This window comes from Cynocephalus volans, chromosome X, assembly GCF_027409185.1.
Source record: "Cynocephalus volans isolate mCynVol1 chromosome X, mCynVol1.pri, whole genome shotgun sequence".
NCBI classification, from domain to species: domain Eukaryota; kingdom Metazoa; phylum Chordata; class Mammalia; order Dermoptera; family Cynocephalidae; genus Cynocephalus; species Cynocephalus volans.
Genome location: NC_084478.1, coordinates 14511179 through 14524092, shown reverse-complemented (window position 1 = coordinate 14524092; position 12914 = coordinate 14511179). Strand labels below are relative to the sequence as shown.

Genomic DNA, 12914 nt, shown 5'->3' with positions numbered 1-12914 from the left:
AATAGAAAATCTTGCCTAAAATATTTACTAGTATTTTTCTTCAGCTTGTAAGTGAACAGACTCACAGATTGTTACCTGAACCTGCGAGAGAAGGAAGAGTTTCATTCCTTTCTGAACAGTATGTACGTGGTTCACCCGAGGTTTGGGGCCAGTAGTACAGCATTTTATCAGCACAACAAAAAACTGTCCACCCTGCTCAAGGTGTGCTTGACAAAGCACTTTTCATATTCATTAACTATTCTACTCTGCAAACAGTATTTTGAAATGTGATTATTATAATTATTTCCCTTCTCCGGATGAGGAAACCAAAGCTCCAGAGAAAGAATATGATTTGCCCAAGGTCTTGTAGTTAGTAGGGTTGAGGAAAACCTCAAACCCGATTTCTGGAACTCTTTTGCTTACCATTGTTCTGCAGAGTCTCTCATACCACTTAGTCACTAATCTTTCAGTAAAGCCAGTGAGAGACACACTAGAGTGTGAATGTCTTAGAATCTGGAGTTTTTGAGCTGGAATGTCTTAGAATCTGGACTTTGAGCTGGAATGTCTTAGAATCTGGAGTTTTTGAGCTGAAATATTACTTATCTTAAGTAATATTTCACCTAACCCCCACATTTTACAGGCTGGGATAGAACAAGGCTGTTCAGCCAGAGTTCACTTTCTGCCCTACTACGGAGCCTCCCTGAGTGGTAGTTCATGATGGATACATGTATAGCCATATTGGGGAGGAGAGACTGAGTCGGAGTGGCCAGGGAGGGGGGTGCTGGGCCAGGGCTGGGAAGCTGGTGCTGGGAACTGTGAAAGTCAGACCATCTGGGAAACACCTTGAATGAAGAATCAACACACTGTCCTTTACAGAGCCCAGGGCATTGTTAACTCAAACAATGGTCAAAATTAGTAAAGAGAAAAATTACCTCATAGCTGAAGTTGATATAACCAGGGTGCCCAGGATGAGGTGGTAGCTTTTATAGGAAGGTGGAGAGGAGGATGGAAAGAGAGAGGGAGTGAGGGAGAGGGGAAGAGAGAGGAAGAGATTAAGTCAATATGCAATTCTTCACATTAAGGAAGACTGAAGCTACTTTTAAAAAAATCTGTACAGTGCAGGATATAATTGAGGTCCACTTTTAGTCTGAGAATGTACGCTGTGTAGGAGAGGAGCCCGCTCATTGTAAAGAGGTCCAGAACAGCTAACTGACTTCCCTGGGGGCTGCAGTCTAAAGGTGGGAAACGTGGAAGCAGAAACCAGCGCACATCTTATTCTCCGGTGATCTTCAGACCACCCCCTGTATTGTTACTGAATCCTACACCATCTCACCCTCTAGTTTACTTGTTAGTGACACTCACTCCATGTTGGGGAGAGAGGTTTGTTTCTCTTACACAATGAAGAAATACCAATAAGAAGAGAATTGTCTCCCAAACGTTCCCTTGTAGGTCAGGAGGTGATACAGTGCTTAAGTATCAGTGGGATTCCTCATAATTGGTATGCAAAGTCGATAACACATCAGCAGCAATGAAAGGAACAACTAGATGCAAATTACTGATATACATGTGGGGCAGTCAAATGGAGACGTGACAAATCCCCTGGAAAATGAAAGGGTTGATTTATGAAGTTTAGGCCAGTCTTTTGTATTATTCTGTCAGTGTTTTATGATAGAAACATTTAAAAGTTCCCAAATAATTATCTGAACAGGACTATTTCCTTCCAAAAGTGGGAGCCAAGTGACTGGGGCCTCCATCATGGAATTCCAGTTAGTCCTGGGGCCCAGGAGAGGCGAGAAAAGAGACAACAGACTCTCCCTGCATCAAGCCACTTCAGGGCCAGCTCCAGTCTGTCCTTTTTAAATGCTCAAATTTCATACAAGGGTTTGCTCACGCTCATCTGAGTGTGAATTATTTTAGTCAGGTACGGCCTTTCCAGTGCTTTCTTGATATAAGCCCTCAGAGTGGGAGTGCTGAATTGAGGAAAGGAAAAAAGGGCTGAATTGGTAATGCAGGGGGCCCTCGGGGACTAGGAGCACCACACACGGTGAGGGGTTTTAGGAAGGCAGAGCACAGAGTCTTGATCTTGTGGGGGAGAGAGGAAGAGGGGAGGCGGGTATGCAAGCTTGCTGGCTTCTGGTTGTATCAACTGCCCTGTATGCCACCAAACAGCAGCTGAACTTGCTTTGTCTGCATGGAGTCTAAGCTCTCTGCTCTTATGTACCTGTGTCCAGAGGCAGTTGTCACACTCCCTGGTCTTTGGTACATTTGAACGTAAAATATCCCAATATTTATTGAGTATAGAGAGGATGCTGGGCAGCCACAAGGGAGCCACGTGCTTAGCAGATGCACCCAAAGGAATGGGGCGACTGAGAACTGGGAGATGGTTCAAGAAGGGAATTCCTAACACAGAAAATACCCCCTCAAGGATAACAGCACTGGTATTTGGAGGGAAGGAAGAGATCTGGAAACTTGTGAGAAATTGGGTTTTAGAGAAAACTGGTATTTTTGTAGTATTTGCCTAAGGCTGATTAAGCATGTTCTCTGTAGATCTTTCAAGGGTCCCTTCTGCAAGCTTCTTCCATCCAGAGTTGGGCAGTGATATTTACAAGCTGATTGCTTCAACAGAATCTCCAGGGCTGCTTGTTAAATGGCGGAGTCCTGGGTCCCACCCCAGCGGGACTGAATCAGAATCTTTGGCCGAGGCATTCTAGAATCAATGTTTCTTAAACTCCATGAGTGTTTCTTCAACACAGAGATGTCTGAGGACATCTGATCTTGTGCTGTTTTAAACCCTGAAGTTTGCCAACCGTGGGGCAGATTTTTATTCCCAAGCTTGTGAAATAGGACTTAAGCAAGGGGTGTTTTACTCACGGGCATAGCGAAAGCTGCTCCCAGAAGACAGGCAAACAGAATCCAGGTCCCCATTTCTCACCGGTTCTGGAAAGTAAGGTGACACCTGCTTTTCTTATCTCTTCTCAAACATGGGCATAATTAATGCTCCGTAAAACATACACCATCCACATTAGTCTGTTGCTAGTAAAAAGGATGGGACCATGCTTTGTGAGGTGACCTCATTCATATGTGATTTCCACTTCTCAGCCCGTTTCACTGTTTCTGGAGTCACAACAGTGGTAAAGATGCTTTTAATTTAGACTGAGAGCTGAAGAAGTTATAGGGACATGAATGATATATCTTTACATGATTCCACATGCCACTTTCCTATACCTAAACAGCCTGTAGAGTCATAGAAGCTAAATGGTATTTATAATCAATCATTAAAATAATAGAGTTGGCTCTAAAGTTTGGGGAGATCATCAAAGCACACAGTCTTTTGTACTTTTAGAACAAGGAGGCACAGAAATGTCTTTTGTACAGTCTACCTGGGCATTGCTACTGTTAAAAACAAAAACTAATCATCTGAGAAAAGGCATTAAGTAATTTGCCAAAATAGATTAAGGAGGGAGTGGGGTTTAGTTCCAGATGTTCCAATATGTAGAACTTCAGGCAAGACCCCCTAGTAACACCTCTGAGCTCCACATGTGGCTGGACCAAAGGAACAGGAAGTGCTAACATTCTGATTCTTCAATGAATTTTGAATGATTTCTACATAAAAGATGCTGCACTGTCATTATTTCACAAATAAGACCCTTGGGACATGAAGCAAAACAAGCCATCCTAAAATATGCACATTATTTTGTAGTGCAAATTATTGACTAACTTGGAAAACTGTCAGAAGAAAGACCTTAAATTTTGTATAGGAAGTGAGTATCACATGTAATAATGCTGACTACAAAAAATACACTGAAATTCTCTACCTCCTAAATCTATTTTTTTGTAAACGTCAGGTTAACGAGAAAAAAACATCTCGTTGATGGTTCTATTTGATGTAATTAAATAAATTGTTTTTCAAAGTAGTGGATCACAGCTTATGAAAGAATAAATTTTATCTTAATTGATAAGTAGTTAAAATAAATATTTTGCTGTAAAACTTGTCCCTGAAAAGAGCTTTGGGATTCTGGAACTAAAATTTTTTAAAATATAGACAAACACTTTGCTGCATTAGAAAGTGAAATAATTCATGTAATTAATCAGACTCTAATTATGGTCCAACTGAAGAATAACTAACCATTGATGGCATAAAGTATTAGAAATGTGGAATACATTTGCATCTTTTAAACATGAAATTTAGAGAAAGAAACAAGCACAATAAAAAAGAATACCAAAATATGAATAAAATCCACATACCTCCAAATGTATTCAGAGTAAGTTTCTGTCTGAAACTCAGAGATGCTTGATCCTTTAGATTTCTTCCAACTATGAGCTCAATTTATATCATTCATGGAATCTAGAACAACCAATCAAGTTTCTGTAGGAAAAAAACGTGTTGAGCATAACTGAAAATCCCTGTATCATGAATTTTCAGAACCCATGATCAAATGTAAGGCTGTATGTTGTGATTAGTGCATATAGAGTCTTTCATTATGGGCAATAATAGGTTTAACAGGCAGAAAGTTTCATCAAGCTGTTTTGAAGTCAGCAAATTAGTTGACTGCACTTGCTGATATATCCAAATTTATTTTTAAGAAGCTGCTATACCATTGTCTATTCTTTGGTTCTAGCAAACCATGTTGTTCTTTACAAATGACAAGCTAGATGGTTGAGTTTCTCTAGTGTAATCACGATGTCCGCTAGGGTTCCCCAGCTCTTTCAGATCAGGAGAAATTAATTCAAACCCCCTTTCTGGTAAAAACCCAAAGCTCTCCCCAGTATGTCTCTGAGGGATTGTAATGTCAGAATCACCACTGCTCTCTTCTCTGCTTGCATGGAAGGTGTTTTTTCGTTCCCTGTGGATGCTCCATTATCACCACTCTGGTGTCCACCATATGAGAGGGGACAAACTTCCTTCTTCTCAGCCCCATCCTGACACCCTTCTGCCATCCAAGCAACCATGAACTCAAGGTTATCACAGTGGCAAAACTTGTACTGACAATCTGATGGACAAGGGAGGGGACACATTATACACCAGACAGCACACCTAGAAGTGCATTTTGATCCTTGCAAACAAACACCTATCACAGGGGATGTTGACCCACCTCCACACCCACAGAGTGACTCAGCCGTGCTCAGCATGGTGGCCTCTCTTTACCCACCACTTCTGGCCCAGCCCCACTTTCTCACAGAGAAATCCCTCTCTTTCTTTTTCAGAGCCTCTTAACTGTCTCTTGAGTTGCATTGTCCCCACGTTCTCAGCAGCCTCCTCTTTGCTTAAACAACAAAGCCATCAGTGTCTAGGAGGACTTCTGATTGAGCTATTAAATGCATATGCGTTCCCCCCCCACCCACCTTAGTAAAACACATGGATTTTTTTCCTTTTATTCTAGAACCTGATCAATTAAAAAGCAAATCTGTAACTAGTGACAGGAGGTAACTAATGAGTTGTCCATCGATATTAGATCAGTGAAGGAAATACTCAATATATATCCAGATATAACTGATGTTATATGCTGGATCTCTTTGAATACTTACATTATATTTATAAAGTTTGTGCATATACATATACAAGGGTACTTCACAAACTTCGTGGAAAAATGGAACTAATAAATAGTACAAATCTTTCCATGAACTTTTTGAAGACCCCTCATATTTTTTATATATGCTCCATATTGGCTGAATTAGATTCAAGGAGAAAATATCCATGAAAGGCAATGTAGTAATTTTTAAGAGCTAGAACTTAGACTTGCATAGATTCTGACCCTAGCTTCACCATGGCTTGAGGGAACATTGACAAGTTACTTAGCCTGTCTGAGCCTCAGTTTTCTCATATGTAAAATGGGGATAATAATAAACCCTTTTAAGAAGATTAGTGTGAAAACTAAACGAGAGACATCCCTGGGGAAATGGGAAGCTATTTATCGCCCTCCCCAAACCTATCAGCTGGCACACAGTAAACGTTTAAAGAATGTTAGTAAATGAAATTCTAAGATGATTGTGGGAATGAGTTAGGGATGAAGAGCTATCCTGAAGAAAGGTAGACTTCAATCAGGGAGAGAGATTGCAAAGAAGAAAGTGGAAGTGGATAGGTAAGATGCATGCGTGAGAGCGAACACAGACTATGGCTCTAAAGGCCAAACGTGCCCAGGGTTTGCCTTTATTTATGAACGTATTTATTGGTGAATTTAATATTAGAGGCAAGAAGGATTCTGTTGCAAAATGGATCTTAGGAGAATTGGCAGGAGTGTACAGCAAGGTGGTGAGGGACAGTAAGAAGGAGAGGAAGGAAAATGTAGATCACATTATGTTTTCTTTCATCTTTTCCCATATTTTATTTAATTACATGTATTAGAGTGCATGAAAGGGTTAAGGACATATTTTTCCTACACAATTGTGGGTAATCTCTACTAATAAAGTCATTGATGAATTACTAGTGGTCTTGTAATTTTACAAAATTGATCTCATAACTTTACCTCACCTTTCAAGAATGAGAGGGTGGTATGGCTGGCCACAATGATCAACAGAATGCTTCCGTACTGTGGCATTAATTCATCTGGCCCCCTGGACAGCGAGTAACTGCTGAATCACCAGGGACAGTTGAACAGACTTTGATGGCCAATTCCATAGAAATGATGTGGTTCTTTCTATTTATTTTCCCCTACTGCATATCCTGAGTCATAGGCTATTAAAATATGGATCTCTGTTTGAAATCTTTCCACTAATGTAGGTTTCACTTACACAGTTTAAGAATCACTGAAAGTTTTGGAGGAAAATAACAAAATTTAAATCAAGAAATTGTTCCTATAAGCAATTACTTCATTTATGAATAAGTTGACTTTATAAAAGAAAACAGAATTTACTAGATTGACTACTTATTTTGTTATATAAAGGCTATAACGTTTCCAGAGCATTTGTGTTCTTGTCTCTCTTGCTCTTGGAGGTCAAATATTTACTTCTCTTTTTTAAAAATTACTCTTTTAAAAATGGATCATAAGCATAAAATATTTTCCACTATGGCAATATCTCTGGGACGAATGCAATGATATGGCCCAGGAATGTGTCTTTATTTACTTCTGTATTCACTGCAAATATGCATGTTGAACCTCAGACTGTGCTTGTTACAACAGGGGATAAATACGTGCATGGATTTGCTACTGTTTCTAAAAGCTTTTCTCTAAAATGAGTGAATAAATGCCCTTACAAATTCTAATTGAGTTATTTTGCTCATTTTGTTGTAGTGTTTCCTCTTCTGGACTCACTGCCCATCACATTTGGCTGTTCCCACGGTGCTTGTGCTAGCAACTTCTCCCCCTCTCATTTGCTGCTTCTAATTTACAGTGTGCTGGAAAACCGCTTGTTAGAAGGATGTGTGGACTGCAACTAAAGCGGGGGTGGCCTGGCAGGGGCTCACCTGGGAGATCAGCTCAAGAATTCCAGTCTTGCACATTGATTTTTGACAGCTGAGAGGGTATCTTATTTTGTTTTGTGGTCCTCCCCTCCCAGCTTACTTCCTCAGCAGGATTCAGGGCATGAGGGTAGTCTTTGGGTAAGTCAGGTATTATGAATTCTAGAAGCCCTTCTTATCTTCTATAGGAGCTCAACTCTTGAGTCTTCTTTTAAAGCAGGTTCGGGATTGTCCAATATTTTGGAATAATTTATTATTTTTATTTAATTTATTTATGGTGGCTTGGTGGGTATGGGTATTCAAATCCTTGACCTTGGTGTTATCAGCACCGGGCTCTAACCAAGCTAGCTGGCCAGCCCCTGGAATAATTTTTAGGAGTGTTTATTCTTAAGTAACTGGAACCAAAGACAGCTTTTAAATGTTTCATCTGTAGACATTTACTTATAAGAAAATATCATTCTCTAGGATGGCTTTTGCTGGGATGGAGATAGAGTTGTACCCTCTTCAGAATTTAGGCATGCCACCACTAGTTGTGTTGATAAACATTCTGACTTCTACCTCATTGCAATCCTTGGAAGCAGGAATTGTGTCTTATACTTCCTGGGAAGCTCTTCGGTACCTAGAAAACTCTCTTATACAAAATCAGTAAATTAATTGATTTTGAAGTATCCTGAAAAAATCTATAAAAATAAATGTGTTGATCAGGTCATGAAAATGTAAGAAAGTTATCCATGACATTATGAAAATATAGAAAATGCCTTTAGTTGACGTGGATTCTCCATAGACAAAGAAATCCTGCAGTGATTTAGATGGGCCTTTTGAAAATGGATAATTCAGCATTGCTATCAACTGTGCTTATGGACTTTCCTGCAAATGACTTCTGATAAGTACTTAAAAAGGGAGATGCTGGAAAAGTGTGAGAATCTATTATCCTAACATCCTTATTACATTTGGCTCTGACCTCTTGGTTCAAATTATGATATACTACAAGCAACTATACTATGATAGATAAATTTGATTTTTCCTTATTTGTGACTAAGTTTATTTGCTTCATATAACAAAGCTTTCTTGTTATTATTATTAGTTGTAGTTTTTTAGGCTTCAAGCATCACTTCAGCCCTAGGAGTAATTTGAAAAGAACCCAACCAAAAACCCTCTCTTACCTATGTCCACATACTTTATTGATTGCAAACAATCAGCACATATTCCAAAATACACTGAAATAAACTGTGTTATGGCTGATTGTTTGAACTTGTGAAAAAAAAGGGGGGGTGATCTTCCACTGGCTACCAACACTTAATAAGTGCATAGACTTGGGATAAGAAGCATAAGGAAAGCAACAACAGAGATGAGGACCAGGAAAAAGAAAGGCACACAGAAGAAGGGAGAAATGCATCATGATGGGAATTTCAGGGGGTGATCAAAGGTGGTGACAGGCTCAGCAAGCCACAAGTGTCCTGAAAAAAAGTGAGGAAATTTATCAATGAAACAACAGGAAAGAGAAGCATTGTGCAGTTCAGGGAGGTGGTCTTAGGGCCACCAGGCCCTAAACATATCCCTCCAAGGTCAAAATTGTGCTATAACTTCAAAAGCCATTATTAAGCACATAGTATATGCCTAACACAACCATCGGTCTGGGAGTACAAAGATGAACAGGACAGTGGCCCGGTTCTCAAACTGTTCAGGGTCTCTAGAAGAATTCTCCACTGTAAGCTGGGACAGAGAATACTGGAGCGGGCACTGGAACAAGTTGCCCTTCTCTCTTTCAGGAACCTAATACACTCTGTGCCTGCATCTGCACTTGTGGACCAGAAAGGGGTGAGGAGGAAAGAGAGGGAGCACAGTGACACTGAAAGGTGTCGGAGGCTATGGTAAAGGTGGGCTGTCCAGAAAGTTCCCATGGTTCTTTGGCCACATCAGGATGGAGCATATTACTTGCATATAGGGCCTCTTCAGTCTTCCAGCCTTAAGTCCCAGACTTTCCACCTCTGCAGTGATTGTGCATTAACTGATACATACACACTGAGTCCTCAGGCAGGGGTTATTATATTCCAGCCAGTGCGTGCTGTTTCAGAGGACATAGGAAGTAGATAGATAGTTTATGTAGTGACATTTAAAACACAATACCGATAAGGAGCTGCTTCCTATCAATTACGGCGCACATAACATTCGGGATGAGGCTGTCCCTCTGTATTTGTCTACACAGAAGGATGTATGTGACACATCGTTGACTAGAAAAAAATAGAGTTTTTAAAATCCCCTTTCTCTAAAATCCTTTTCCCTCCCTCTCCCTTCTCTCCATTTGGGGAGACATTTACCAAAACATTAACAGTAGTTATCTAAGGGACTCATTCCTGAAAGTCTCTGGATAGACAGGATTTTGTTGTATTTCTTTTAAATAATCTGTGAATGCAATAAATTCAGGGGAAATAAAGGAAGTTTGGGGTACAGTATTGCTCATTCATGTTTGGCAAGAGTGACAAGTGATAGTGCTATATCTTCCACAGGCCCTGGGTTTATTTGATGTTCATTGTTAGGGGAAAAAATGTTGAATATAAAATCCAAGACAAAAAAACCAAAACAAAACATTTTTTTTAAAGCCAGAGAGCCCTTTTAGAGTATGAGTAGAAAATATATTAATGTAAGCATTCACAGAAAGAGTTCATACAGCTTGTAATTTGAAAAGTCTGTAGGCATTTGCTAAATATCTGGTGGAACAATTTTCAGTGAGGGAAATTATATGCAGATGGATACTGTGTTTTTTGGGTTATGATTAACTGGTAACTGTCGGGAGTGAAAATGTTACATCTGTGTTAACAGAGGTAGCATGGTAATGTAAAAACATTTATAAGCATTTTTATTTCTGTTTATTGGGCAAAATACACCAAAGTAAGTTGCACTTTCCTACTGGGGTTCAACAGACACACACACAGAATAGTAGTTTCTAAACACAAGCAATGTGCTATGGTGGAGAGAACTCGGTCTTTGCCAGAGGACAGCCTGGGTCAGAATCGTGGGTGGGCCATTGAGCCCTGATGCCTGACCTTATGCATGGACCTGACCCCTTTGTGTACTTACCTTGATACTGGAAAATGGGAAAGCAGCAGTATGGGGAAGCTAGTCATGTCATTAAGTATGCATTTGACTCTTCTTAAATATGATTTCCAGTATCAAGAGTGAGGATTTTAGTAATCACTGGAGAAGGAAAGAAAGCAAATTCAAGGAAACAAAGGAAATAGCGCACCAATCAAAAGTCTGGAAACTATCATACTCACTTATTTGATATACAGGGTTTTCTTCTCTTGTTCTTGGGCAGAAAATTCACAGTTTGGTAGCATACCTTTTGTCTTTATCTCTTAAGGAAATGCCCACAGGGACATAAATGTAAAATGTCAGAATACTATTTTCATATCACCTGCTAATTCCACAGGGAACAAGAAATCCGTGGTGGGACTTCAGTACCAGGGATGTCACCAGTTCCAGCTGTGTTGTCATTCCGGTCCCCATTTCAGCCAGTGTTTCAGCTAATGGCCCCTCTAACATGGACAGAGCCCCGAGGGCTTTCCAGATGGTACCCTCTTCATCACTTCCCTAAATATATAAAATTCAGTGATAGCAGTTAAGAATTATTTCTCTATAAAAAAATCACATCATGAATGGTATGTCTGCTGAGAGTGTAGACTAGACCTGAAGTTGATATGATGCTGAGAAATAAAGCATATCAGGGACAAGACCAGAAATTGATTTAGTTCTGTTCACATACATTTTGTTACGGGGATTGTTTACTTGAAATGAAATTAAACAGATGCAATAGCCTGTTACAGAATCCTGTGGGGGTGGGTGCAAGTTTGCTTGAATTGTAGATAACATTTTTTCCAGTATAATGCTGAGAATTACATTACCTTTAGAATCACATGATCTCTCTCTCTCTCTCTCTCTCTCTCTCTCTCTCTCTCTCTTCTAATCTTGACTGGTGCATCATCTTCATCATTGCTGTGCCCTTAGCACAGTCATAGTCATCTGCTAAGCCTACTCTCAGTAGCGCTCTTCACATCTCCAGAATTTCTAACTCATCAGAATGAAATATTTACTGAGTACCTGTAATATGAAAGTCCTAGGACACGTATTAAATACATGGCATGATATGCATACAATGTGATATTATTCAGCCATAAAAAGGGATAAAGTACTGATAAGTGCTACAACATGGCTAAACCTTGAAAACATCACATTAAGTGAAAGAAGCCAAACATAAAAGACCACGTATTATATGATTCCATTTGTAGGAAATCCCCAGAATAGGCAAATCCTTACAGACAGAAAGATGAGTGGTTGCCAGGGGCTGGGGAAGCGGGGAATGGGAAGTGACTGCTCATGGCATGGGGTTTCTTTTCAGGGTGATGGACATGTTCTGTAATTAGATTTGCACAACCTTGTAAATATATTAAAAGCCACTCAACTGTACACTCTAAAGTGGTGAGTCTTATGGTATGTAAATTATATCTTGATATTTAACAAACATATTAAATATATATATATGACATGGTCTCAACCCTCAAGAAGTTAACAGTCTTTATACGTTATGTAAAATATAGACACCTAAAAGGCTAAACACAGTGTAATGGTGCAGAATAATAGTACGGGGGTTGCCTCGTGATGATAAAATTGATGATGATGACGACTATGATGATGATGGAGCTAAGGTTTATTAAGTGTCGGCCTTAGCCCTAAGCATTGTACATATTTAAACATTTATTGACCACCTTCCAAATGCCAGGCACATTCTAGGTTCATGAACTACATCTGTGATTAACACACGCAAGGATCCCTGCTCTCTGTCTCACAGAAAACAACTATGAACAATAGATAAATAATAAGTATGTTAGACAGAGAGAAGGGCTAGGGACAAGAAGTAGAGCTGCCTAGTGGGGACTGGAAGTGCTGAGCTGCACGTTTCAATGGAGTGGGCAGTTTTAAACAAAGCCTTGAAGGAGGTGAGATGTTCACCTGAGTGTCACTAGGGCCAGCACAAAGACACCTACGTGGAAGTGGCAGGAAGCCTGGTGTGTGGTGGAGGGTGTAGTAGGAGATGAAGTCCGTCTGGTGACATCTGGTAGTGCTTCTATGCTCTTAGCAATTAAATGTAGAGTTTCTTGCCTGAAATAATAGCAATCATTCATCATGAGCCAGAGGCTTTGAGAAAAGGTGGAATGATGTCTGGGCTTTGGGATTGTGAAGGATGTGGATAAACGTAGAGGCTATTCCATCATAAGGCTGAGTCATTGGAAGGAACAGAAACAGGAAAGGGCAGAGCATGCTTGGGTGTGCAGATGGTGACTGGTTGGGCAAGAGTAGAGGTTTGAGATAGAAATCTGGTGGTGCAGATGGCTGGTGGAAAGAGAGAGACCCTGAATGTTGGGGCCAGGAGCTCCAGTTGTGTCCCATGGGCAGTGGGGAAGCACTGAGCGTTTGCTCTCTCTGTCCTTGCTTTCTTGGGCTTCTAGAAGAAGTTTCATCAGGAAGCTGAGACTTATGTCAA

At 40.1% G+C, this 12914-nt stretch overlaps 2 protein-coding genes across 2 annotated transcripts in view; one reads left to right on the top strand and one right to left on the bottom strand.

The window, feature by feature from the left end:
- Positions 1-2904, bottom strand: part of AMELX (amelogenin X-linked) — an 88644-nt gene extending 85740 nt beyond the window's left edge. Inside the window, exons 1-2 of the mRNA XM_063083668.1 lie at positions 2851-2904; positions 912-959 (exon numbers count right to left, since the gene is read on the bottom strand). Of these exons, the coding sequence (XP_062939738.1) occupies positions 912-959; positions 2851-2904 (102 nt within the window). The remainder of the gene's footprint in view (positions 1-911; positions 960-2850) is intronic.
- ARHGAP6 (Rho GTPase activating protein 6) overlaps positions 1-12914 on the top strand; it is a 483079-nt gene that overhangs the window by 352562 nt on the left and 117603 nt on the right. The gene's annotated exons all lie outside the window — the stretch shown is intronic.